We start from the raw sequence: 24630 nt of genomic DNA on the forward strand, positions 1-24630 counted from the left end.
CATCCTGTAATTTTCCTGCCTCAGCCTAGAATCACTGGGATTATAGGTGTGTGCCACTGCACCTGGCTAGATGACATTTCTAACTTAAATAAAAAGTTACATCACTCTATGTCTCATTTTCAATGTTGCAACTTATTCCTTACCCCTATCATTTTCCCACCAAGTGCCAATATTGGTATGGTGTGTTGAGGCTTTTCTACTTTCTCCAAATCTTTAGGCTTGCTTAAATTGTTATCTGCTGGTCTTTGAATGTGTGAAGCTCAGCTTTACTGCTCTCTGGGGGAATCCCCACAGCCCACAGTGTCCTTTACACCAGTGATTCTCAAATTCCATTGGCATCAGAATTGCCCAGAGGCCTGACCTAGGATGGGGCAAAGAATCTGTAGTTCATATAATGTGCCGGTGCTGCTGATCTGAGAACCAGACTTTGGAACTACCGCTTTACAGTGAATGTAGATTTTTTTTTTTTAAGTTGTAGATGACACAAGACCTTTATTTTATTTATTTATTTTTATGTGGTGCTGAGGATTGAACCCAGTTCCTCACATGTGCTAGGCGAGCGCTCTACCACTGACCCATGGCCCCAGCCCTGTGAGTCTAGATCTCACAGGAACCAGCATCATGCTAAGACCAGACTGGGTCAGCACATGCTCACAAGTTCGGATGTAAGAAAAGCACCTAGGCTGGGCTTAAACTCAGGTTTTGCTCCGCTGGGTCAGGCCTCTGGGTGCATGGTGAACAGTGGACACTAGAGGGCAGCCTCGTGTTCGCCTTTCCAGGGCTGCTTCCGGCCGCGCCGGCGCAGTAGGCTGCGTGCGCGAGGGCGAGAGGCGCTGCGTTTTGCTGGCGTGAGTCCCCGGAAAGTCGGGAAGGAGGCTCTGTTTTGTGCCGGGCCGCACCTGGCTGGCCAGCGCCTCGGGCCCAGGCTCCGGGTGGACAGGCTCGGACTCAGTACAGCCTCGGGCCGCCCGCTCCGAGGTGTGCCTCACCTGCTGGGCTGTACCGGCCCGCATCGCCTTTCACCCCGCTGCTGAAGGCCGGAGGACTCCGCCCGTGACAGGCAGACATCAGTCCTTCCATCTGGCGCTTGTTATGTACGGGTTCGTTTCTGCCAGAGCTGTGTGAAGTGAGACCATATGCTGCTTTTCTTTTCTTTTCCTTTTTTTTTTTTTAAAGCAAAATTTAGCTACTTAGTAATTTTGTATTTTCCTCCCATTACCTTTACAATGGAACCCAAACGCTAAGTAAGCATCCAGAATATTTAAAATAGTTAATGTACCTTGTGTTTTACCGGAAAATTGGGTTCTGCTCTACATTGTATTGGTTGACACTAATCTGTCACTTCTAGAATTGTATAAAATGTTCTGTAAATTGGTTAAAATTAAGCTGTGCCTCTACAGCAGTGGATCCCATCTGTCACCTCCCCTAATTATCAAGATTTTATCAGTGACAGAAATCCTTTGTATTTAATTAAATAGTTCCTAAATATTTCCTACCCAACTGACTCCCACATTCCTTATTCCTTAATGTGCAAGGTATTTTTCAGGACCAGTAAATCTTAGTGTTTTGTTTGTTTGTTTTATTTCTAGGACAAAATTCTTATGCCACACTACCTCATTCTAAGCTCTAGGCAGCCTGCTCTAGAAATATACTTTTAAAATTAAAAAGCCAATCAGATATTGAGATGGGCTAAAACCTTCTTTAATAAACTGTCAGTCTCAGTGTCACACACACCCCCATCCCAGTGATCATAGTGGGTTCAATTCAGTTCAGCCCTTGAACGTTGCAGGGTTTAAAGGAAAAATGTGGGTTTGAGGCCAAAACTTGTATAGTTTAATGACCTTGGAGAAGTCACTTCACCTTTGAATCAGTTCTTTATCTGTAAGTTAGGAATAACAACACGAATTATATCTACATCACAGAATTGGTTGAAGTTGACACTGTGTAAAAGTCATTTGAATTTTTGGATGAGTGTTTTTGAGGAAGAATTCAGAGTGTGAGGCCTTAGGGATAATTAAAAGGCTATTGATGCATATAAAATACAGAGGCAACGAGAAATGCATTAACAGTGTGCTGAGTAATGTCAAAGGTACAATAGTGATCAGAGATCGAGAGTTATAGAATTTTGTATCTGATGTTGGTAGTTTTTGAGTGTGTCAGCTTTCCACTGCTGTAACAAATACTTGATTTAAATCAATACAAGAAGAGTAAAGATTTAGTTTGGCTCACCATTTTGGAAATTTCAGTCTATCAGGGGTTGGCCCTATTGCTTTGGCCTGTGGTAAGGCAGTACATCATGGTGGGAGCAAGTGGTGGAAGAAAGTTCTTTATCTCAATGGCATCCAGGAAGCAAAAAGACACAGGAAAGGACCCAGGGCCAAAATGCCCTCCAAGGTTATTTCCCCGAATGACTTAACTTCCTTTCATTAGGCTCTGCCTCTTCAACGTTCGTTGAACCACTTGCAATAGTGCCACAGGCTGGTGACCAACTTGGTCTTTGGGGAAAGGGTATCCAAACCATAGAAGAGTGAAAATGAAGAAAGTGTAGAGAGCAAGATACCAGGTGCTAGAGAATGATAAGCAGATGTGAATTTATAGTCTAGATTCTTCATTTGCACAAATCCCTGGCAAGGAGGTCCAGCAGTTTTAAACTCATAATTGTGATTTTTTTTTTATTCTTGTTTTTTATTTTGGGGAAGTACTGAAATCAAACCCAGGGCTTTGTGCATCCTAGGCAAGTGCTTTACCAATGAGCTGCATCTGTAACCCTTTCTTTTTAAATTTTATTTTGAGACAGGATCTTGCTAAGTTGCCCAGGGTGGTCTTGAACTTGGAATCTTTCTGCCTCAACCTCCTGAGTAGCTAGAATTACAGATGTGTGCCACTGGCTTACATGTTCTTTTCTTATCCTTTCCTTCCCAAAATTATATAAGCTTCAAGCCCCATAAAACCTGAAGCCATCCTTAGTGACAAGGTAGGATCAGTGGAAGGTTACAGATAAAGGAGAACTTGAAAGTTGAAAGAATTAAAAAAATGGAAAGAGGTGGTGGGTAAGAGACATTAGAAGGCAGATACCATAAAGAGACAAAGAACAGAGTTAATGAGCATGAAAACAGGTGGGAGAAAACAGTGAATTCATGAAGATGGTGAAGTCAACTGTGTTTAGCAGTCATGCTTTCTTATCTAGTGTCTGCTGTGTGCCAGGTGCTGAAGGACATGTGGGGAACAGAGCAGGCAGGCAGACCTCTATAGAACAGTCTAACAGGAACAGATGAGCCAAACCTGGAGGTGCAGCCCCAAAGGGTGCTTTTGAGCTGGAGTGTAGGGCAGGGAAGGGTCTGGAGAGGTGGATGGGGTTAGAAGGCTGGTGAAGAAACTCAGTTCTAACTACTGAGCTACATCCCCAACCTCTCAGGGAATCTTCTGAAAGTTTGAACTTTTTCCTGAGTACAAATAGGAGCTGTTGAATGTTTTTAATCCAGAAGAAATTAAATATGTGATTTGGAAGAATCATTATATCTGTCAGAAAGCAACTCTTGCACATATATCTAAGGAGATGTGTTCCAAACTTGTTTCACTAAAACTGCCAGGGCAGGTAGGGACTAGGACTCTGTCTTTAATGATCATTGTGTGACCATCCCCATAGCTCTCGGGAGTTGTTCAAGAGTATAACTCAGCAACGTAGATGTCTATGATATTTAGTATTTCTCAGTATTTATATATGTATAGCTTTTGAAAAATAAAAAACTTATAGTGTGGTCAGATGATTAAAAATAGTGAACTAGAAGGGAATAGAGTTATAATTCAGTAGTAGAGTGCTTGCCTCACACATGTGAGGCCCTGGGTTTGATCCTCAGCACCACATAAAAATAAATAAAGTAAATATATTAAAAAAATAGTATCCAAAGTACATGTATGAAGACAAAAAAATAAAGTTATTATTATTATTTTTTAAAAAAATAGTGAACTGGCAAGATTCAGTGGCTCACACCTGTAATCCCAGCATCTTGTGTGTGTGTGGGGGAAGCAGGAGGATTACAAGTTCAAAGCCAGCCTCAGCAATTTAGCAAGGCCCTAAGCAACTTTGAGACCCTATCTCAAAAAGGTCTGGGGATGTAAGTTGGTGGTAAAGTGCCCCTAGGCTCAATCCCCAGTACCAAAAAAAGGTGAACTGGCATTTCATGTACATAAATAAATCTCAGAACCATTGTTGAGTTTAAAAAACATCATTAGTTGCAAATGGATAATACAAGTACACAACCACTGTATAAAGCTTGAAAATGTGTTATTGCTTATGGGTTCAATCTTGTGAAAATAGAAAGCATGTGAGAGGATTGCATACACCAGTGGTTCTGAAACGTTAGCATGCGTCCAGATCACCTAGAGGAACTTACTAAAACAGAATTTGTTTCTGTGGTAAATACCTAAGAATTTGCATTCTCTCAAGTTCCCAGTGAGGTGCTACTACAGACAGGTCCAGGGCCCACAGTTTGAGAATTGCTGATACATACCAATGTGAGGATAGTGACAGCTGCTTGGGATGGAGTGACTCAAACTGGACAGGTTTCAGAGTGGTTTTAAATGTATATACACTATTTTATTTCTTTCACAAAGTTTGGGCTCAGTTGTAGAATGTGTGCTTAAGCCTCTGAGAGCCCTGGGTTTATTTCCCAATATCAAAAACAAAACAAAATATTGGAAACAAATATACATTGTAAATTGACAAAGCCAAATAGATATGCACAGTTTTACTTTTTATTTTTCTCTTGGAACATTTTATTAAAGGAAAAGACCCTATCTGCTCTGTGGAGAATGGATTGGAAAAGAGAAAGAAGGGGGAGACCATGCAGGAAACTCTTGCAGAAGTTCAGGTAAGAGATATTGATGACTTAATACCAGGGCAGAGGTGGCAAGGAAGGGCAAATATGAACAGATTTGAAGAGGTTTGGGTGATAGAATTGGCTATGTGTGCTGATTGGTTGGTTTCAAGTCACCCTGGTTCATGACTTAGTGAGTGGGTAGGTTGTGTGTCCAGAGTAGAAACCCTAGAGAAGGGGCATGGTGAGGACAGGAAAGAGTCTCTGGAGTCAGCTGTTGTCATCCCAGACCTTGAAGAACCTATTAAGTAAAGTGTTTAGGAGAAAATTCAGGGATGCAATATAGACTTAGAAATCATAAATATTTAGAGAGCCACTGAAGCCACAGATGTGGATGAGATGACCTTGGCCAAAGGAATATCACCTGATGTTGCAATTGGCCAGCTCTGGCCTGTTTTTATATAGCCTAATAGCTAAGAATGCTTTATTTTTTTAAGTATTGTGGGGGTGGTTGGGATCTAATAAGGAATAATATTTCATGATACATGAAAAATATATGAAATTTAGATTCCAGTGTCCATAAATGAATCTTACTGGAACAGAGCCACACACATTTGTTATATTGTTTGGAGCTGTTTTCACACTCTGGTGACAGAGTTGAATAATTGTGACAGAGACAATATAGGACCAGATGTTACCTTGTACCACCTCTCAGTTTACTGCAAATCACAGTGATAGGTTTATTGCTAGACTTTGACTTATAGCTGCTAAGCCTAAATATTTACCATTTGTTACTTTATAAAAAGAAGTTTGCTGCTCCTGGACCTGAGGTCTAAGTTGAGAAACACTTGGTCACTTAATTATTGTAAAAAAGACTGCAGCCATTTTATCTATTTCTTTATGTGTACCTTCCAAGAATCAGCTGTAGAGACTAAGACATTAGTAGTAAAAGTTATAATTTCAATTGAAGATCCTGAAGGTGATATGAGGGAATGGACCAGAGAGAAAGATGTGGGCCTGGAAGCTTTATGAGAAAGGTAAGCAAATGATCATCCTGACCATAGACAGGCGCACTTGGGAAGGCTGAGGTAGTGGGGTGAGCAAGCAGCTGGCATTATGTCCAGGAGAGGGAAGGTGTAGAGTGAAACAGAAGTGGTTCCATAGTCAGGGTTTCCTGGGCGTCTTTAATGACAGCAAGGCTAAGCAAGCAGCGTTTTCCTTTGCCAATTAAGAAAATATATATATTTATGGGCTAGGGTTGTAGCTCAGTGGTAGAGCGCTTACCTTGCATGTGTGAAGTACTGAGTTTGATCTTCAGCACCACATAAGAATAAATAAAATAAAGATATTGTATCCATCTGCAACTAAAAAATATTTAAAAATTATGTATATGTGTGTGTATATATATATATGTATATATATATATATATAAATAAATATATTCAAATTATAGAAGAATAAATTATTTAAAAATTCCCAGATTAGAAAAAGCAGTACTTATGTGCTGGTCCCTCCTACAGCGTCACTGGCTAGGAAATAGAAGGATGGAGTAATCATTCACAGAGCTTGTGAACAGCACAGAAAGAATAGATTAGGGAAAAAGATCAGAAGTACAGTTTGTTATTTTATCTTTTTCAATTGAAACATAATTTAGATACTATAAAAGTTGTCATTTAAAAGTGTACAATTCCTTGATTTTTTAAAGCACATATTTATAAGATTGTGCACCTATCACCACTAAATCCAGAATTTTTTATCTAAAATGAAATCCCATGTTAATTAGTAGCCATTCCTCATCTCCTTGCCCCCCAAACTCTGTGCAATCACGTTTCTGTTTTCTGTCTACATGGAATTGCCTATTCTGGACATTTCATATAAATGAAATCATACAACATGTGGCTTTTTGTGTCTGGCCTCTTTCATTGACCATAATGTCTTTAAGGTTCATCCCTGTTTGAGCAGTAATAGTGCTTTATTCCTTTTTATGGCTGGATAATAATCTATTTATGAATGTGATACATTTTGTTTATCCATTTATTAACTAATTGGAGTCATTTCTATTCTTTGTCTGTTATAAATAATGCTACTTGGGCTGGGGTTGTAGCTCAGTGGTAGAATGCTCGCTTCGCATGTGTGAGACCATGGGTTCGATCCTCAGCACCACATAAAACTAAATAACTGAAATAAAGATATTTAAAATAAATAAATGATGCTACAATAAACATTTGTGTACAAATATAAACATTTGATGTATGTTTTCAATTCATATAAGTATATTCTGAGCAATGGAATTATTGGGTGATATGGTAAATATGTTTGAAATAGAAATGCTGTATTGTGCTAGGCATAGTAGCATAGCTGGGAAGGCTGAGGCAGGAGGATTGCAAGCTCAAAGCCAGCCTCAGCAACTTAGCAATGCTCTAAGTAACTTAGTGAGACCCTGTCTCAAATAAAAAATAAAAAGGGGCTAGGGATATGGCTTAGTGGTTAAGCATCGCTGGGTTCAAGTCCCATTACCAAAAAAGAAAAAGAAAAAAAGAAATACTATATTATGCTACATTATTTGCCACCGTGGCTACATTTTACATTCCCACCAGCAATATATGAGGACTACAGTTTTTCTTTAACCTCACAAACATTTCTTATTGCTCGATTTATTTTTATTGTAACCATCCTAGATGTATTTCATAATTCTTTTTTTTTTTTTTTTGCATTTGCCTTCAAGACAAATGGAATTGAGCATTTTTCATATGCCTGTTGGAAGGTAGATTTTACTTCCTTAAGGACAAGGTACGAAAGAGCTGTCTTCCGGCTGGCTCCTCTCAGGCCTCTGGGCTTGATATGAATGTTATATCTTCAAAAAGCTCTTCTTGGATTCTTCAACCATTTGTTCTCTATCCTTGAATCCTCATCACAGGATAATGATGAATTTTATTTATCTATTTATTATCTGTCTTTCCTGCCTGATTTTTTCATTAAGCTCTAAGAGGATAGGAACCATGTCTGTTTAATTCACTCGTGTATTTCAAGTGCTCAGTGCAGAGATGGGCCAGTGGACATTACTTAATATGGTGGAAAAAGCAGATTGGAACCAAATAGAGACTGGTGAGGAAATGAGGGGGTCTGCACCCACATAGGCTGACAGGGTTTTGGTGATGCTGGCCAGGTTGTCCAAGGCTTTCCCTGTAGCTCCTGGAGCTTGAAAGTCCAAGAGACATCTGGTCACTAGGAGGGCCTCTAGGAAAGAAGAATGAATCATTTGGACTGCTGTGACTTGTCTGTGTACAGAGTTGCAATTTTTCTTTAACAAACCTCCTTTTTTGGTACTTTATGGAAGAGGACTTTCAAACCAGTCCCTGAGACCAACCAGAACACTGTTTGACACAGACAACTGGATGGAGACCTAGCTGGGAGAAGGAAGATGCTCCTGGAAGGTAAAGTTTCATGTCATAGTTGTATCTGGCACAAGTAGCACACAAGGCAATTCTATCACTAGTATCTCTGGGCATCCCAGTGCCTATATTCAGCTGACACATAGTAATATGGCTTTACTGTTGTACTGATGGTCCTCTACTCTGCTTCATACATAGCCTTTGCCCCCAACATCCTGAGTGACAAGCACTCTGCTCATTGTCTTTCCCCAGGCCTGTTCCCCATCTGGACCCCTCCAACACAGACCCTATAGTGGCTCCATTGCTGGAGTCCATCCCTTCTCAGGGTTACTTATTGCCACTGTCACCTGAGTTCTTTTTCTAATCTTACCACCCTTATTCTAGCTCATAAATTTTTTGATTCTTTTTTTTTATTGTTGGTCATTCAAAACATTACATCTTTCTTGATATATCATATTTCACAATTTGGTTCAAAAGGGTTATGAACTTCCATTTTTACCCCGTATACAGATTGCTGAATCACATCAGTTACATCAGTTACATTTCCATTGATTTACACATTGCCATTCTAGTGTCTGATGAATTCTGCTCTCTATCCTATCCTCTACTATCCCCCCTCCCCTCCCCTCCCCTCTTCTCTCTCGACCACCTCTGCTGTAAAACATTTATTCCACTTGTATTATTCTTCCCTTACCCCTCACTTCCTCTTGTATGTAATTTTGTATAACCCTGAGGATCACCTTCCCTTTCCCTGCAATTTCCCTTCTCTCTCCCTTTCCCTCCCACCTCTCATCCCAATTTAATGTTAATCTTCTTCTCCTGCTCTTCGTCCCTACTCTATCCTTAATTTTTTGATTCTTATCTCAGATCATTTCCAGGTCCTCCTAACTGGTCTCCAAGCCTCTAAGTACCTTCCAAGGAACATCCCAGACTCACCTTTCATATCAGCTCTTTGGGAAAACAATTTGGCATGTTCAGAGTTTGGGGGTTGTGGTTGTGGCTCAGTGGTATAGTGCTCACCTGGCACACATGTGGCACTGGGTTCGATCCTCAGCACCATATAAAAATTAAAAAATAAAGATATTGTGTTCATCTACAATTAAAAATGTATATAAAATGTTCACAGTTTGGGCTGGGGGTGTAACACAGTGGTAGAGTACTCATATAGCATACCCACTACACTGGGTTCAATCAGTAGAAACACAAATGAAAAAATAAACCATGAACTCCCCCCCCCCCGCCCTGCCAGGGTTGAAACCTAGGCCTTGCACATGTTAGGTGAGTGCTCTGCCACTGAGTTACAGCTCCACCTTCTCAAGGGCTTTTGAGTACCTTCCAAGGAACATCCCAGTTTCTTAGCTGGGTTCAAGTGGGCCCGACCTACTAATGTACCCCTTTGTCCATCTTCTGCCCCAGCACCACTGCTTTTATTTTACTAAATATTAATGCATATCTACTTAGTGCAAAGTGCTGTAAGACAGAGTCAAAGGCAGACACCTCCCATTCTGCATAATCTAGATGAATCCAAATTTTAATTTAATAAAGAATAATGAGCCAGGCGGCACATGCCTATAATCCCATCAACTTGTGAGGCTGAGGCAGGAGGATTGCAAGTTCAAAACCAGCCTCAGCAACTTAGCAAGAGCCTGTCTCAAAATTTAAAAGGGTCGGGGGTAGGGTTGTGAATTAGAGGTTAAGTGCCCCTGAGTTTAATCCCTGTTGCCAAAAAATTTAGAAAAAGAATAATGAGTATGGGGGTGCGGGAAAAGCTGAAATTGAGTGGTTAATATAAGCCTAATGTTCAGTTCCTCTCTTGCTCCTCATGTGACTCCAAAACTTATAGGACCTACGAGTGGGGAGGCATGAGAGAGTGTAGCTACCTTCAGGCCAGTGTCATCAAAACACTTCATGGAAATTATAGCTGAAAGTGTTATTGCTTCTTGTCTCTTGTTATATTGCAGGAACTGATACAGGATAACAACATGGAAAGGAAAGCCCAGGAGAGCAGGAAAGGTCTGACCCACAGAGAAGTCCCTCGTGTTGTTGGGCTGCTGCTCGCCATGGCCCTTATGAATGTGGTCCTTTACCTCTGCTTCGACCGATTTTTCATATCCCCTCAACATTCCACCAAGGACCCTAGATCTTGTCCATATGGTTACTTCAAAATGGGGCAGATGAAAAACTGTTCACCCTGGCTGTCCTGTGAGGAGCTGAGGACAGAAGTAAGACAGTTGAAGCGTGTTGGGGAAGGAGCCGTGAAGAGAGTGAGTACATGGTTTTCTTCTGCATTATCACTTGTGTCAGCTCTTTGGGAGAACAATTTGGCTTTCTGGGCTAAGACCCATAAAAGGAAGTGGATGTAGTGGCACCTGCCTCTAGTCCTAGCACTTGGGAGGTTGAGTCAGAAGGATCACTTAAGCTCAGGAATTCGAGGCTAGTCTGGGCCACATAGGAGATCCTGTCTTAAAGATCCATAAAGGCTCTTTATATCTGTCTTTGAGCCCAATAATCTCATATCTGGGATTTTAATTTTAAAAGAAGAAAAGAATCTGAAGGAAGGAAAAAAGCTAAATGCATAAAGGAGTACTATACTCGTGGAAAACTAGGACCAACAATTTTAGGAGAACAATTAGTTAAATTATGGTCCAACCACTTGATGGAATATTCTATAGCTATTTAAATGTAGTTAGGATTACTCATGTAGCAACAGGAAGAAAATCTTAAGAAATTAGAATAAATTTTTAAAAAATCATTTCAGTAATGAAAAAAGAAAAAGAAAATAAGTTAAAAAAAAGGAAGATTTAGAATTGTGTAGTGTGTTATTTTCAACTGCAAAATTAAATATTTTTGTGGAAAAATGCAAAAGTGGCAGAAATTGTGTAAGACAAAAGGGGAATTATGAGCAGTTTTTTCTTGATTTTTAAACCATGATGGTATTACTGATTTTTTTAAAGTTATAGTTAAGACACAATACCTTTACTTTGTTTGTTTTTATGTGATGCTGAGGATCGAACCCAGGGCCTCTCATGTGCTAGTCGAGAGCTCTACGGTTGAGCCACAACCCCAGCTCGGTATTATTGATTTTTAAAATTTTCTTTTATTTGAAAGAGACATCAAGGAGTCAATTCAGTTTTCATAAGAAACTCCAAGATCTTTGTCCCATTGATAACCAGTGTATGCTACACTCTATATGGTTGTCATTTCTGTGGAAGCTGAGTCTACCAGTATGCAGTCAGTGGCTTTAGAAGACAATTAAAGATTGTTGAACGAAGAAAGGTTCTTTGTGAATTTGCAACAAGCAAAAGGCAGGGAGAGATCAGGAAACGCACCTACAAAGCTGCAGTTTGATAAATGGCTAATGAGGATGCCATGGTTTCCTCCTGAATATAGATGGAGGCATCTTAAAGGAAGGAGTTAGGGAGAAGGGGAAGGAATTTATAGAAAGTACTTTCTTCATTGTAGGTGCCATGGGTAGAGTGGTGAAAGAAACAAAGACACTGATTTCTTTTTTATTTGGAAAGTCAGATACTAAGAGAAATAAGAAAGTTACATTATGATGTGTTAAGAAGACAAAACAGGAAAAGAAATGAGGTGCTTGTCATTCTAGGTCTTTAGGAGAGGACATTGGCCAGAGCAATGGGAGACCATGATGAGAGTGTGGGCCTCTGGGGAAGAGGCCCCATTCCTCTGTGCAGGGAACATTCCTGGTTGTTCAAGGAGCAGGAAGGAACCTAGTGTGACCAGAGAGCAGGAAGAGAAAAAGAAGTCCGTGAGGTCTGAGAAGGGTCAAATTGGGAACCAGGTTATGCCAGGCTTCACAGAATTTTGAGAACCACTGGAAAAATTTTAGTAGAGAAATTTATTTTGTAAAGGGATTATCTTAGCTGCTATGTGAAGAGTGGATGAAAGGTGGCAAAGGTGGAAGACTGGTTAGGCTTTTTTGCATGTGAGGGATGGTTATGGCTTAACAAGTGTGTTAGTAACAGAAATAGAAATCAGTAGATTCTGGACATATTTTCAAGGTATTAACAATAGGATTTTCTAATTGACTGGATGTGGGGTATGAGAGAATGAAGAGATTCTATGTGTCTGAGATGGACATGTTAATTCTGGTGTGAGACATCCAGGTGGGGGTGTGAGTAGTTAGATGTGCAAGCCCAGCATTATGGATGAGGTCTGAGAGAATATAAATTTGAGACTCAATATTATTTATATGCATTTGAAAGTATTAGAATGTGGAAAAAATCACCAAAGAAGGGATATAGATAGAAAAGAGGACATAAAACCAGCTCATTTCTATCTTCTTCAAAGAGATGTCCTTGAAAGCTGGTATAGTGGTGTATGCTTGTAATCCCAGTTACTTGGGATGTTGAGACAGGAGCATCACAAGTTTGAGGCCAGCCCCTGCAGCTTAGGAAGATTCTGTCACAAAATGGATGTAGCTCAGTGGTAGAGTGCTAGCATGCATGAGGCCATGGGTTCATCCCCAGTACTGGAGGGAAAATGTACATACTAAGAGGTGACCTTGAATGTGTTGTGTCTGTGGTTGTAATTGTTCAGAGCATTTTTGGAATTTGTTGGAATTGCTTCTTTCCTCCCAGGGAATATGATTTTGATGATGGCAATTATTATCATTTGTAGATAGACAGATATAATTTTAGGGAGCCACAAATCATGTTCATCCAAATATGAAATTTAGTATTATGGCTAAGAAGCCTAAGCACTATCATTTTATTAAAGTGAAATGTGACTATCCAGGCATGATGGCACACCCCTGTAATCCCAGCTACTCAGGAGGCTGAGGCAGGAAGATTGTAACTTAAAAGCTAACTTTATTTTGACCTTGTTTCAAAATAAAAGTAAAGTGTAAACAAAATGCCATTATATTCTTTTGTTGGGTTTTTCTTTAGCTGACACTTCCCTCCTTCAGGACAAAATATTTTGAACACTTGGGTATTAATAGTGTTGGTCAGGAGCCTTGTCTGCCTTCTCCCCTGTCAGAGCCTCAGGATCTGTGCAGTTTGGCACAGAGGAGAGTATTAGTATCCTGAATATAGTCACTTATTGGAATAGCTGTGGGTAACTCAATTCCATTCCATCTCAATGCCCCACCTCCTCTCCATATGGAAGGAACAGGTTTTTCAGTAGGAATTTCTTTCTTTTTTTACAGTCTGCAGGTTGAATCCAGGGCCTCATGCATGCTAGGCAAGTGCTTTATGACTGAACTACATCTCAATCTCATCCCCTTCAGTGGGATTTCTAAAGTCAAAATTCTTGACATTTCATTCTGACCTCCACCTCCTCTTCTAACTCTCTTGATCCAGTAGTTCCTCAATTCCATGGAGAATTTCAGAGTATCCATCTCATGCTTTTTTACTTTATGACACCTCCTGATTTCCCTAGCAGAGATTCCACGGGTTTTTATTTTCATCATTCTTTTACAAAGAATTGGAACAACTCCATTACATCTGTCTCTATCATGCCTGGCTGCTTAAACCCAACTCTGCTCTTGGACTTGAGCAACTGTACTGGAGTAAGAGAGAAATCCCACAATCACGTAATTTAAATGCACCATGACAAACTTCAGGTAAGCACAGAGAACTATCCTTGGAAATTTCATTCCCAATCTCTGAGAAGTTTTTCCTCAAACATTCCCATCCTTTGCCTTATCCAATGATCTTGTTTTATGAGATATGAAACCAGAAACCATCCAAAGGGAATATCTTCATTCTACTTCCACCAGATCTATAAACCAGCAGCTCAGCTCTCATTCCTAATTCCATTGTCAGCCTTCCCACTCTGAACATCATTACTATTGGTATACAAACATACTCTCTTTAAAAAACAAAGTCCTGTTCCCTTGATTCCCCAGCCCTCTGTAGCTCCTGTCCTTTCTCTACTTCCATCATAGAAAGCTGCTCTAACTCTATTTCCACCTCCCTTGCTCTCACTCTTTCATCCTCTTCCAGTGTGTCTTCAAATCACCAGCACTCTAGGGAAACTTCTCTTATTGAGGGACCAGGTCGTGTCAGTTCTATTTTCAGAACATGTCCCAGTGTGCTCAACAGAATCTGTCCACAGACTCCCCTCTTGCCATCTAACAGTCTCCCTGCTACGTTTTTGCCGACTCCTATATACAGTTGTCTTCTAGACATATTGGATCATGCCATTTTTCTTCCTTAAAACCCATTTGGTGGCTTCCTGTTGTCCCTTGGGGAAAAAAAAATTAACCTTTTAATTATCCCTCTTGCTCCACCCTCCCTGCTGTGGATCTTTCCTCCCTCCCAGAACTCCTACCAGGATTCTCACTCCTTGTCTTGTAGCCTTTCCTTTGTTCCTTGTTTAAACCAAGCCCTTTCTTATGGGTCTTTCTCTGCCTGAAGCTCTGCCACTCCCCAGCCCAGTACTGGAGATAGGCATTGGACTCAGTGATGCTCTGCCAGTGAGTCACATTCCCACCCTTTCTACTTTGAGAGGGGTTCTTAATAAGCTGCCCAAGCTGACCTCAAATTTGTGATCTTCCTGCCTTAGCCTCCTGAGTAGCTGGGATTAGAGATGTGTGCCACCACTCCCAGAGTTCTGTTACTTTTCTAACAAGAATTCCCTCCCTGATGGCCCTAAGTCCACCCTTACCATATCTTCTCGTTCTCATTTATCTTGTTTTTTTTGTTTGTGTCTCTTATAAATGTGTAAGTCCCCTGAGAGCACAGAAGGTGGGTCCAGAGCATCTAGCCATACCTTATTGTATCTAGGACACATTTTGGGGGCCAGAGCACAAAAACTCTTTAATTGAATTCTCAGTACATAAAATATTGATTTAATCTCAGATAGTTTCCTCAATATATACAAACTGTGCCACTCCCTTGTCTTCCCCAGACTTTTTTTTTTTTTTTTTGCTTGTTTTTGGAGTGGCCAGGGGCATTATATCCTCTACCTATAGCAATTTGTAGCTTTGCCCATAAACTATAGTAACCTGTTTATGGTAGGCAGGTTGGCCTATTGCTTTTTCTTTATTCCTTTTTTTCTTAATTATAAAAGCAGTATATTCAAGTATTTAATAGGAGGCAAAGTAGAAAGTTAAAGTTTCCTTTTCCTTCCTCTTGCTCTCTCTGTCCTCAGTCTTATTCCCTAGGAATAACAGTTGGGGGTTCATCCATTTTGGGTTTTTAAACCTAAGATTACATTGAAAGACCCAAGCTGGGTGTGATGGTGCATGCTTATAATCTCAGCTACCTGGGAGCCTGAGGCAGGAGGATCACAAGTTTGAGGCTAGCCTGGGTAACTTAGACCCTGTCTCAAAATAAAAAATGAAAAGGACTGATGTAGCTCAGTGGTAGAACACCCCTGGGTTCAATACCTAGTGCCACAACAAACAAACAAAAACAAGAAGGGTCTCTGCTTTCATGGCCCCTGTACTCCCTTCAGTCTGTTAAAACAATAGGCCAGATTATTAAATTATAAGTCAAATATGGGTTGTTTTTTCCCCCTTAAAATCCTCCAGTGAATTACTTTCTCACTCTGAAAAAGTAAGAGTCCAAAGTCCCCTCCTTTTTATTTATTTATTTATTTTGTTTGCTACTGGGGATTTTAAACAGAGGGGTATTTTACCACTGTGCCATATCCCCATCCCTTTTTATTTTTTATTTTGAGACAGGGTCTTGCTAAGTTGCTGAGGCTGGGCTTGTACTTGGCAGTCCTCCTGCCTCAGCCTCCCAAATTGCTGGGATCACAGGTGTGTGCCACCCCATCTGGCAAAGTTCTTTCAGTAAAGCCTTACAATATCTGCTCCCTTTCACTAAACTTTTACCTACTCCTTTATGCCTTGCCCTTCCCACTCTAGCAGCCCAGCCTTTCTGTGCTGAGAGTCTGTGGCTGTACTTCCCTACAGGACATCTGGCCCTGATGTTTTCTGCCTAGGATGAAGTTTTTCCCTATATCAAAATGGCCCATTCCCTTATCTCTTTCAATTTGTTGCTCAGACCCAGCAAGACCTTCCCGAGCCTTATTTTAAAATTGCAAACACTTCCCTGTTTTATTCTAAAACACATTTCACCTGATAATATACTTTATATGTTTCCTGTTTATTTTATTGCCTACCTCCTGTAGTAGAATGTAAATTTTATCATTGCAGTTATGTCAGTGTTTTTCCAGCAGTGCTGGGGTCTGAACCCAGGGCCCCCACATGCTAGGCATGCTAGGTTCTACCACTGAGCTAGATAGAACCCCAGTTTTTTTTTCTTTGACATAAATTCTCCCCCCCTCCCATTTCCTTCCTGGGGATTGAACTCAGAGGTGCTCTTTACCACTAGCTACATCTCCAGACCTTTCTGGTTTTATTTTTAAATTTAAAGACGGAGTCTCACTAAGTTGCTAAGGGTATCCCTAAGTGGCTGAGCCTGGCTTTGAATTTGTGATCCTCTTGACTCAGCCTCCCAAGTCAGTGGGATTATATGTGTGTGCCACCTCACCTGGTTGACATAAATTATTGTTAAATGAACGAAGACACATTTGACTACAGTTAAATTCTTTGCTTTATGAAAAGACTACATGACCTATGTTCTATATCTTTTACATTTATATTAAAGGATCACATGGGTGATATAAGAAGTTCCTAGTAATAAATAAGGGACAGGCAAATAGCCCTATAGAAAAATTGGATGAAGGACAATGACCAGACTTTTTATAGTAAATATATAGAAATGCTGATACAGATGAAAAATGCTCCCAGGCACCATGGCACCTATATGTAATCTCAGCAATTTGAGAGGCTAAGGCAGAATGATCACAAGTTGGAGGATAATTTAAACATCTGGAGGGTTTCCTGTGGATCATGAGAATGAAAGCAGATGTACATGAAAGTGTTTATAAACTTTAAGATGCTGCATCCATGTTAGTTATGTTAGGTGGATTCATGCTCAGAGTGGGTGTTTTTGGAACCTATATCTGTCAACTCAGCAAGATCCCCTCGCAACCAAAAAAACAAAAAGGGCAGAAGATGTAGCTTTGTGGTAGAGTGCCCCTGGGTTCAATCCCCAGTACTGAGTAAAGACAGAGAGAGAGAGAAAGAAAATATTTTTCTGTAGTTGATTTTTTTATACCAAGAAGTCTATTTATGATTAGTTTTACAATTAAATAAAAGATGAACACATTGCTGTTGTCTCCAAATATAATTGTTTTAGAAAGTGATAAAAAATAACTAGAGATTGCTAGGAAATGATTCGTAAAATCCATGATTTGCAGATTTAAATTTTTTTATTTATTCTTTTTAGTTACATATAATTATAGAATGTATTTTGGCAAATGATTTGCATATTTTTAACACTAGAGGTTTTAGATATCTGTGAGTCATCCCAAAGACTAATAATATTTATTAACAAATAACTTTAATTTATCTGAGGCACAAAAATGAATATGACATAATTGAGGATTCAGGAGTAAATCAGTTGGGGCCTGGTCTGCCTCTTCCATGATTTATTGTTGAACATAAGGTAGCAGCTTCCTTAAGGTGAAATTTGTTTTTGTATGAAAATGGGCCTTGAAAACCAAAACCAAGCCAGGCACAATGGCACATGCCTGTAATCCCTGTTACTTGGGAGAATGAGTAGCAGGAAACCAAATTCAGATCAGCCTAGGTAACTTAGTGAGACCCTGTCTCAGGAAAAAAAAAAAAAAAAGGCAAGAGGATTTAGCTCAGTGTTAAAGTGTTTGCATAGTATGTGGGAGGCTCTGGGTTTCATCCCAGTACTACAAAACAAAAAAATAAAACAACCAAACAATAACAACAACAACAACAAAACCTACCAAAGCCATCTGTCAGCACTAGTCATGACCATGCACAATAGGTCCAAATAAGTGATGGATCTTAGCCAGGCAAGTGCAGGCCTGTAATCCCAGCAGCTCGGGAGGCTAAGGCAGGAGAATTATGAATTCAAAGCCAGACTCAGCGACCTAGTGAGGCCCTAAGTTAACTCAATGAGACCCTGTCTCCAAATAAAATATAAAAAAGGCTAAGGATGTGGCTCAGTGTTTTTACGTGCCCCTGGCTTTAATCCCTGGTACCAAAAAGAAAAAAGAAAGAAAGAAAGAAAGAAAAAAAAGTGATGGATCTTAACAAAGTATTATTTTTATTTTTTTATTAGAGTCAAAATATCAAATTCAGTGGTAATACAAATCTATGGAGTATGTTTATTTGAAAATTTTATAAATTCATCAAAGTTTTACTGAATGTAGCAGCCAGAGTAAAAATGACTTTTTCCCCCCAATAGAAAAGATCCATAATGAAATTTCTTGTTTATGGAGGTTTGAGGTCTTGAAAGATTTCTCTTTTGAAGGTGAAGGGTTAGTTTTTTTATTTTTTCCCCATTAAAAACCCTCTCTTCTTAAATCCAAAAGAAATATTTGAGATCCTTTAGTCCACTTCCATTTTATGTAGTGTTTCTGAGTCTTAATCTTTTGAATTATAGAAGTAATGTATGTTTGTTTTGAAAGAATTGGAAAATACCAAAAGATATAAAGTACAAAAAGCACCCTTTGTGCTACAGTAAGTTGGAACTGGCAGGCAGTTGGCTGCCCCAGGTCTTTACACAGGCAGCCTCTCCTCCTGGGCCTTGCATTCCCCTTTTCCAACATGTGTGCTGCAAGTCCTGACCATCCTCTAAGACCAACTTCCAGGAACCTTCCAGAGTCATCTCCAGCTAGCTCTCACATCCAGACTACAGTCAGTCCCTCCTGCTGAAATTTTATGCACTAATTTGTTGTTCACCTTCTTGCATGTTATATGTTTGTTCATAGTGAGTCTTTACAACTAGACAAAGTGCAACTCTAGGACTGCAAAGACTGGGTTCTTGTCTCATTCATTTGTCTTCTGTGCCACACTTGTTAAACAGAAAGTATTTTTCTTTCTTGTCTCACTTTAGGTGGAAGGGTTAGGTTTGATGTTCTTCTGGCTTTGTTTCAGGTCTTTCTGTCTGAGTGGAAGGAACGCAAAGTTGCACTCTCACGGCTCACCAGTCTGGAAATGAGAGATGATTTCCTCTATGGACTACAGATGCTGAAATCTCTACAAAGCAAACACATTGTCACACTGCTTGGCTATTGTGAGGAAGACAACACTATTCTTACTGAATATCACCCCTTAGGTTCCTTGAGTAACCTGGAAGAAACACTAAACCTTTCAAAGTACCAAAATGTGAATACATGGCAGCACAGGCTGCAGCTGGCCATGGATTATGTTGGTGTCATTAACTACCTGCACCACAGCCCCCTGGGCACGCTGGTCATGTGTGACTCTAATGACCTGCCCAAGACACTGTCTCAGTATCTGCTAACAAGTAACTTCAGCATTGTGGCAAATGATTTAGATGCCTTACCCCTGGTGAACCACAGCTCTGGGACATTTGTGAAATGTGGCCACAGGGAGCTTCATGGGGATTTTATAGCTCCTGAGCAATTATGGCCTTATGGAGAGGACATACCTTTTCATGATGATCTCATGCCCTCATATGATGAGAAGATTGATATCTGGAAGATTCCAGATGTTTCCAGTTTCCTTTTGGGGCACGTTGAGGGTAGTGATATGGTTCGATTCCATTTGTTTGATATTCATAAGGCCTGTAAGAGCCAGAATCCTGCAGAAAGACCCACTGCTCAGGATATTCTGGATACTTATCAAAAGGTTTTGAATTTACTCAGAGATACTGTGATGTCTCAGACAAGAGAAATGTTATAAAAATCAGTGCAGCCATTGAAGGGTGGGGTTTGAGGACCGAATGGAAGTTATAGCAGTTCTACTCTGATGGTGGTTTTTTGTGTAAGCCCTATGGTTTTTTGTTTGTTTGTTTGTTTATTCAGCTATGTGGCTTTTTTCCTATATCCACTTGGCCTTTTTTGGGTTTTTTTTTTGGTCATTTTTTTTCTGTGGTACCTGGGAATGAACCCATGGCCTCACACATGGTAGGCAAGCACTCTACCACTGAGCTACATCCCCAGCTCTTTTTAGTTTTTGAGACGGGGTCTCAGTTAATTGCTGAGGCTGGCCTTGAACTTGAGATCCTCCTGCCTCCGCCTCTGGAGTAGCTGGAATTATAGGTGTGCACATCAGTGCCTGGCTTCATCTGCACATTTGAATGTGTTCTACCTCTCCTGGCAACTGGATGGAGGTTTTAATTAAGAGCCAACTGGGTCTGATTTAAAGCTGGCTTCATCTTTCTGAGGCCATTTGCTTCCTGGCTGAGATGCAGAAAAATAGTGATCTACTCATATTTGAAGGAAGTAATTTATTATAAAGAGGTTCTATTGCCCCTAATAACTGAATTTATGAGCTTACGAGAAATATGTAGGCAGAAGATTTTTAACTGGCAGTATATGAAAAAGACAGTGATTCTTCAAATAATGGTTTCTCTATATAGTTTAAAAAATGGCATTGAAGAAAAAATGTTTATAGCAGCACAATTTACAATGTCTAAATTATGGAATCAACCCAGATGCCCATCATTAGACGAATGGATTAAGAAATTATAGTATATATGTATATACAATGGAATTCTACTCAGCCATTAAAAAAATGTAATTATGGCATTTGCCAGTAAATGGATGGAAATGGAGAATATCATGCTAAGTTAACTAGCCAAACTCAGAAACTTAAGGTCAAATGTTTTCTTTCATTTATGGAATCTAGAGTAAAATAAAGGAAAGGGGAGGGAAGGATAAGAGTACATAAAGAACCAGTCAAATACAAATTAATAGATGAGTGAAAGGAAGTCCAGTAGAAGGAGAAGGGGAGAGGGTAGGGAAAAGGGGAAGAGAAAAGGGAGGATCATGAACTCAAATCAATTTCCATGATGTATGAGTTTGTCAGGTCTTTATAGTTATACTATGTATAGCCATAAAGCTCTAATTTTTTTTTAAAAAAAAAGAAAAGAATTTAAAAATGGCATTGAGGGTTAGGGGTATAGCTCAGTGACAGAGCACATGCCTAGCATTTGTGAAGTCCTGGGGTTGATCCCCAGCACCAAAAAAAAAAAAAAAAAGGATTTAACATATGGGGTATCCAGAGTGTTTGTGGTCTGTTCACATGGCATTAATGTGAATCATTTAAATTCTCTATGAAGCTTCTTGTGTTACCCCTTTCCAATGAGATTTTGTTTGTTTGTGTTTTCATACCAGGGATTGAATACAGCTTAACCACTGACCACATCTCCAATCTTTTTTTTTTTTTAATATTTTATTTTGAGACAGTCTTGCTAAGTTACTTAGGGCCTCACCAAGTAGCTGAGGCTGATTTTGAACTCAAGATCCTCCTGCCTCAGCCTCCTGAGCTGCTGGGATTACAGTTGTGTGCCACTGCACCTGGCTCCAATGAGTTTTTTAAAAAAGAACTGTTATAGCATACTCTTTGTAATTTGGAATGGATAAAAATATTTAGAAAAGAAAATTGAGGCAAGCAATAGCTATGTTACTGGGCTTTAGAAGGTGCTTTTAAGTTCCTATTTATTAGGTTTTCCACGTCCAAAATTTGTGGTGAGCATTTTACATCAGCAAGTGTTCCTCATTACCGCACAGTATCAAGCCATCCCACTTGGGTTGCATGGCTGAATCCTTCAAAAAGTTCTTTCCTATGACACTATCAGCCTCATTTGTAGGGGTTGAGGATTTGGTTTGTATTAATGATCACTAACAAGATGGCTAAAGCTGATGTTCAGAATCGTAGATGTTCTGCATTAGACTCTGCCTTCGCCTGACTCAAGAAGGCATCAGAATCACCAGAAGGCACAAGCTGGGTCCCCATAGCTTCTGACTCATTAGGTTTGAACATTTATAACTGGTTCCCAGTAAAGCTCATGGTGCTGGTCTGGGGACTACATTTTGAGAAGCCCTACCCTGAGCTGTCAAGGAGGCACCACAAAGTAGGATAGCAGTATTATCAATATTGTTCCCTATTGCTGGTGGATTGGCCTGTGCTTGGTGAGAGAATATGCTTGCCCACATTCTCTGATGTCACTCTGAAGCTCAGTGGGCACTCCCTTCACCCTGGATTAATTTTGTTACAATAACTCCATTGTTGGGATAATATCAAGTATTGGTGAGGATATGAAGAAACTAGAGTCCTCATAATGTTGCTCATGGGACAAGAGCATGGTACAGGATCTTGGGAAAATAGTCTAGTAGTTCCACAAAAAGTTTAAAATACAGTTAGCACATGACCCAGCATGGGTATACCACATGTATACCCAAGAGATAAATACATCCACACAAAAGGCACATGTCAACATTGTCCATAGATATTCATAGTGCAGTTATTCACACGATAAAAGGTAATAAAAACCCAAATGTCCATTAGTCAATGAATAAACAAAATATAGTATATCCATACAATGGATTATTATTCAGCCTTAATGAAGTTCTGGGCATGGTGGCACATTCCTATACTTCTAGCTACTTGGGACTGAGGCAGGAGAATTGCAAATGTTAGGTCAGCTTGATAAATTACTTAAACATTGTCTCAAAATTTTAAAATCTAAGAAAGATCTAGTGATATAACTGAGTGGTACAGTGCCCCTGGGTTCAATTCCCAGTACTACAAAACAAAAACAAAAGGAATGAAGTTCTAATGCATGCTATAATATGGATGGACCTTGAAAACATACTAAATGAAGGAAGTTACTCACAAAAGACTGCCTATCATGATTCTATTTATATGAAATGTCCAAAATAGGAAAATCCATAGAAACAGTATTTGCTAGAGGCTAGTAGTAGGGAGTTGGGGTGGAAGAATGACTTATACCAGGTACAGAGTTTTTTGGTAGTGATAAAAATGCTCTGAAATTACATAGTAGTGATGTTTGTACAACTTTGAATATATGAAGTACCACTGAATTGTTTTTTAAGAAAGGGCAAATTTTATGGTATGTGAATTATGTCTCAATAAAACTTATTTTAAAAATATTCTCCACAATGCTGTGTATGTACACTTTAGAAGCCTTTCACTTGATGTAGGCTATTAATATGTGGAATTAATTATTTGCTCTTACCCTATTCATGTTGTATTTTCATTTGAGGGCTTTTTTTTTAGCATTTTGGTGAAAAACTGTCAGTTTTAAACTAATTTGTTTTTAATAGGACAGTGAAGCTGAAATAAACATCATGGTTCAAGAGAAAAAACATTGTACTAGGATTAGAAGATCTAAGTTATCCTAGCTCTGATCTCTGACAACTCAGATATATCCGATCTCTGTCATGAAAATTTGGAAGTAATTTGTGCTTTTCTTTCCCAAGTTTCTCTGATGCTTTATGATGCCACAGCCAGACAGGGCCATTGCCTGTCATGGTTCAATCTTCAGTTTGGGTTTGGACACAATTAATTATCAATAGAACTGCAAAAATCAAAAGAGGAAGTCGTCATCTAACTAAAACCTTGATGGGGAATTCAGTGTTACGTGGCTTGCTCAATGGAAGTTCAGTGGAAGTATCAGAAGAAATAGATGAGGGGAGCCATTCTCAAAGCACAAACAAATATCCAGTGCTCTCCCTGCTTACCTCATTCCAAGTGATTAAAAAAAGATTGCTGGACATGGTGGTGCACACCGGTAATCCCAGCGGTTTGGGAGGCTGAGGCAGGAGGATTGTGAGTTCAAAGCCAGCCTCAGCAAAAGTGAGGTGCTAAGCAACTCAGGGAGACCCTGTCTCTAAATAAAATACAAAATAGGGCTGGGACTGTGGTTCAGTGGTTGAGTGCCACTGAGATCAGTTCCTAGTACCTTAAAAAAAAATCATCACCACTATATGATTTGTTCTGTAATTACATTTTCTCATAGGAGGCTATAAACAATCATGGCATCATTCAGCACAAGCAAAAACCTGGTAGTTCCCCAAATGAGGCACACATAGGTGGGGGTGAAAGCCTTACTTCATATAACTCTCCATAGAAAAGGTCTTTTATTGTGATACACACACACATATATATGTATATATATATATTATTTTTTTTTGGAAAGGGCAATAAACTGAATTTTTTGTTTTGTTTTGTTTTTGGTATGGGGGCTGCAACCCAGGACCTCAAGCCCGAGGCCTCCACCTGAACCCAAATGGAAAGGTCCTGCAGTGGAGTCCAAGCAGGCCCCACCCCAGGGGATACAGCCCTTTCCCTGTATTTTTAAAGTTAATTTTGCTTGTTTGGGGGAATCACTATTGTCATATGATTTAACCACATAAGTAAATTAAAATGTGGAATCATGCATTTCTGTGTTTTTGTAGTAATTCCCCCACTCCCCTTTTGGTGATGCTGGACATGAAACCCAGGGCCTCCCACATGTTAAGCACATGTTCTACCACTGAGTTCCATCCCAAGTCCAACTTTGGTAATATTTTGCGAGGACAAACAGAATGAAGAAAAATAATTTAGATTTTTTTGGAGCTGTAGTTTA

General features: G+C 39.7%; 1 protein-coding gene across 6 annotated transcripts; it reads left to right on the forward strand.

Annotated features, from left to right (window-relative positions):
* Nucleotides 1-800: 800 nt before the first annotated feature.
* On the forward strand, nt 801-23152 carry Pomk (protein O-mannose kinase). Of its 6 annotated transcripts, none has more exons than XM_040268281.2 (6): nt 801-1244; nt 4786-4871; nt 5788-5854; nt 8155-8251; nt 10171-10473; nt 19167-23152. In XM_040268281.2, exons 5-6 carry the CDS (start codon nt 10192-10194, stop codon nt 19935-19937), a joined length of 1053 nt encoding a protein of 350 aa, XP_040124215.1. In that variant the 5' UTR covers nt 801-1244; nt 4786-4871; nt 5788-5854; nt 8155-8251; nt 10171-10191; the 3' UTR covers nt 19938-23152. The 6 variants fall into 6 exon arrangements, with proteins under 6 accessions (XP_040124215.1, XP_040124208.1, XP_013216378.1 ...); XM_040268274.2 differs by having other exon boundaries at nt 801-1126; XM_013360924.4 differs by lacking the exon at nt 5788-5854.
* Nucleotides 23153-24630: the final 1478 nt, after the last annotated feature.

This window comes from Ictidomys tridecemlineatus, chromosome 14 (assembly GCF_052094955.1).
Source record: "Ictidomys tridecemlineatus isolate mIctTri1 chromosome 14, mIctTri1.hap1, whole genome shotgun sequence".
NCBI classification, from domain to species: Eukaryota; Metazoa; Chordata; class Mammalia; order Rodentia; family Sciuridae; genus Ictidomys; species Ictidomys tridecemlineatus.

Coding starts and splice junctions, on each gene's coding strand:
- Pomk (XM_040268281.2), top strand. CDS start 10,192: ATGGAAAGGAAAGCCCAGGAGAGCAGGAAAGGTCTGACCCACAGAGAA. Junction 10,474..19,166: donor GGGAAGGAGCCGTGAAGAGA/GTGAGTACATGG, acceptor GCTTTGTTTCAG/GTCTTTCTGTCTGAGTGGAA.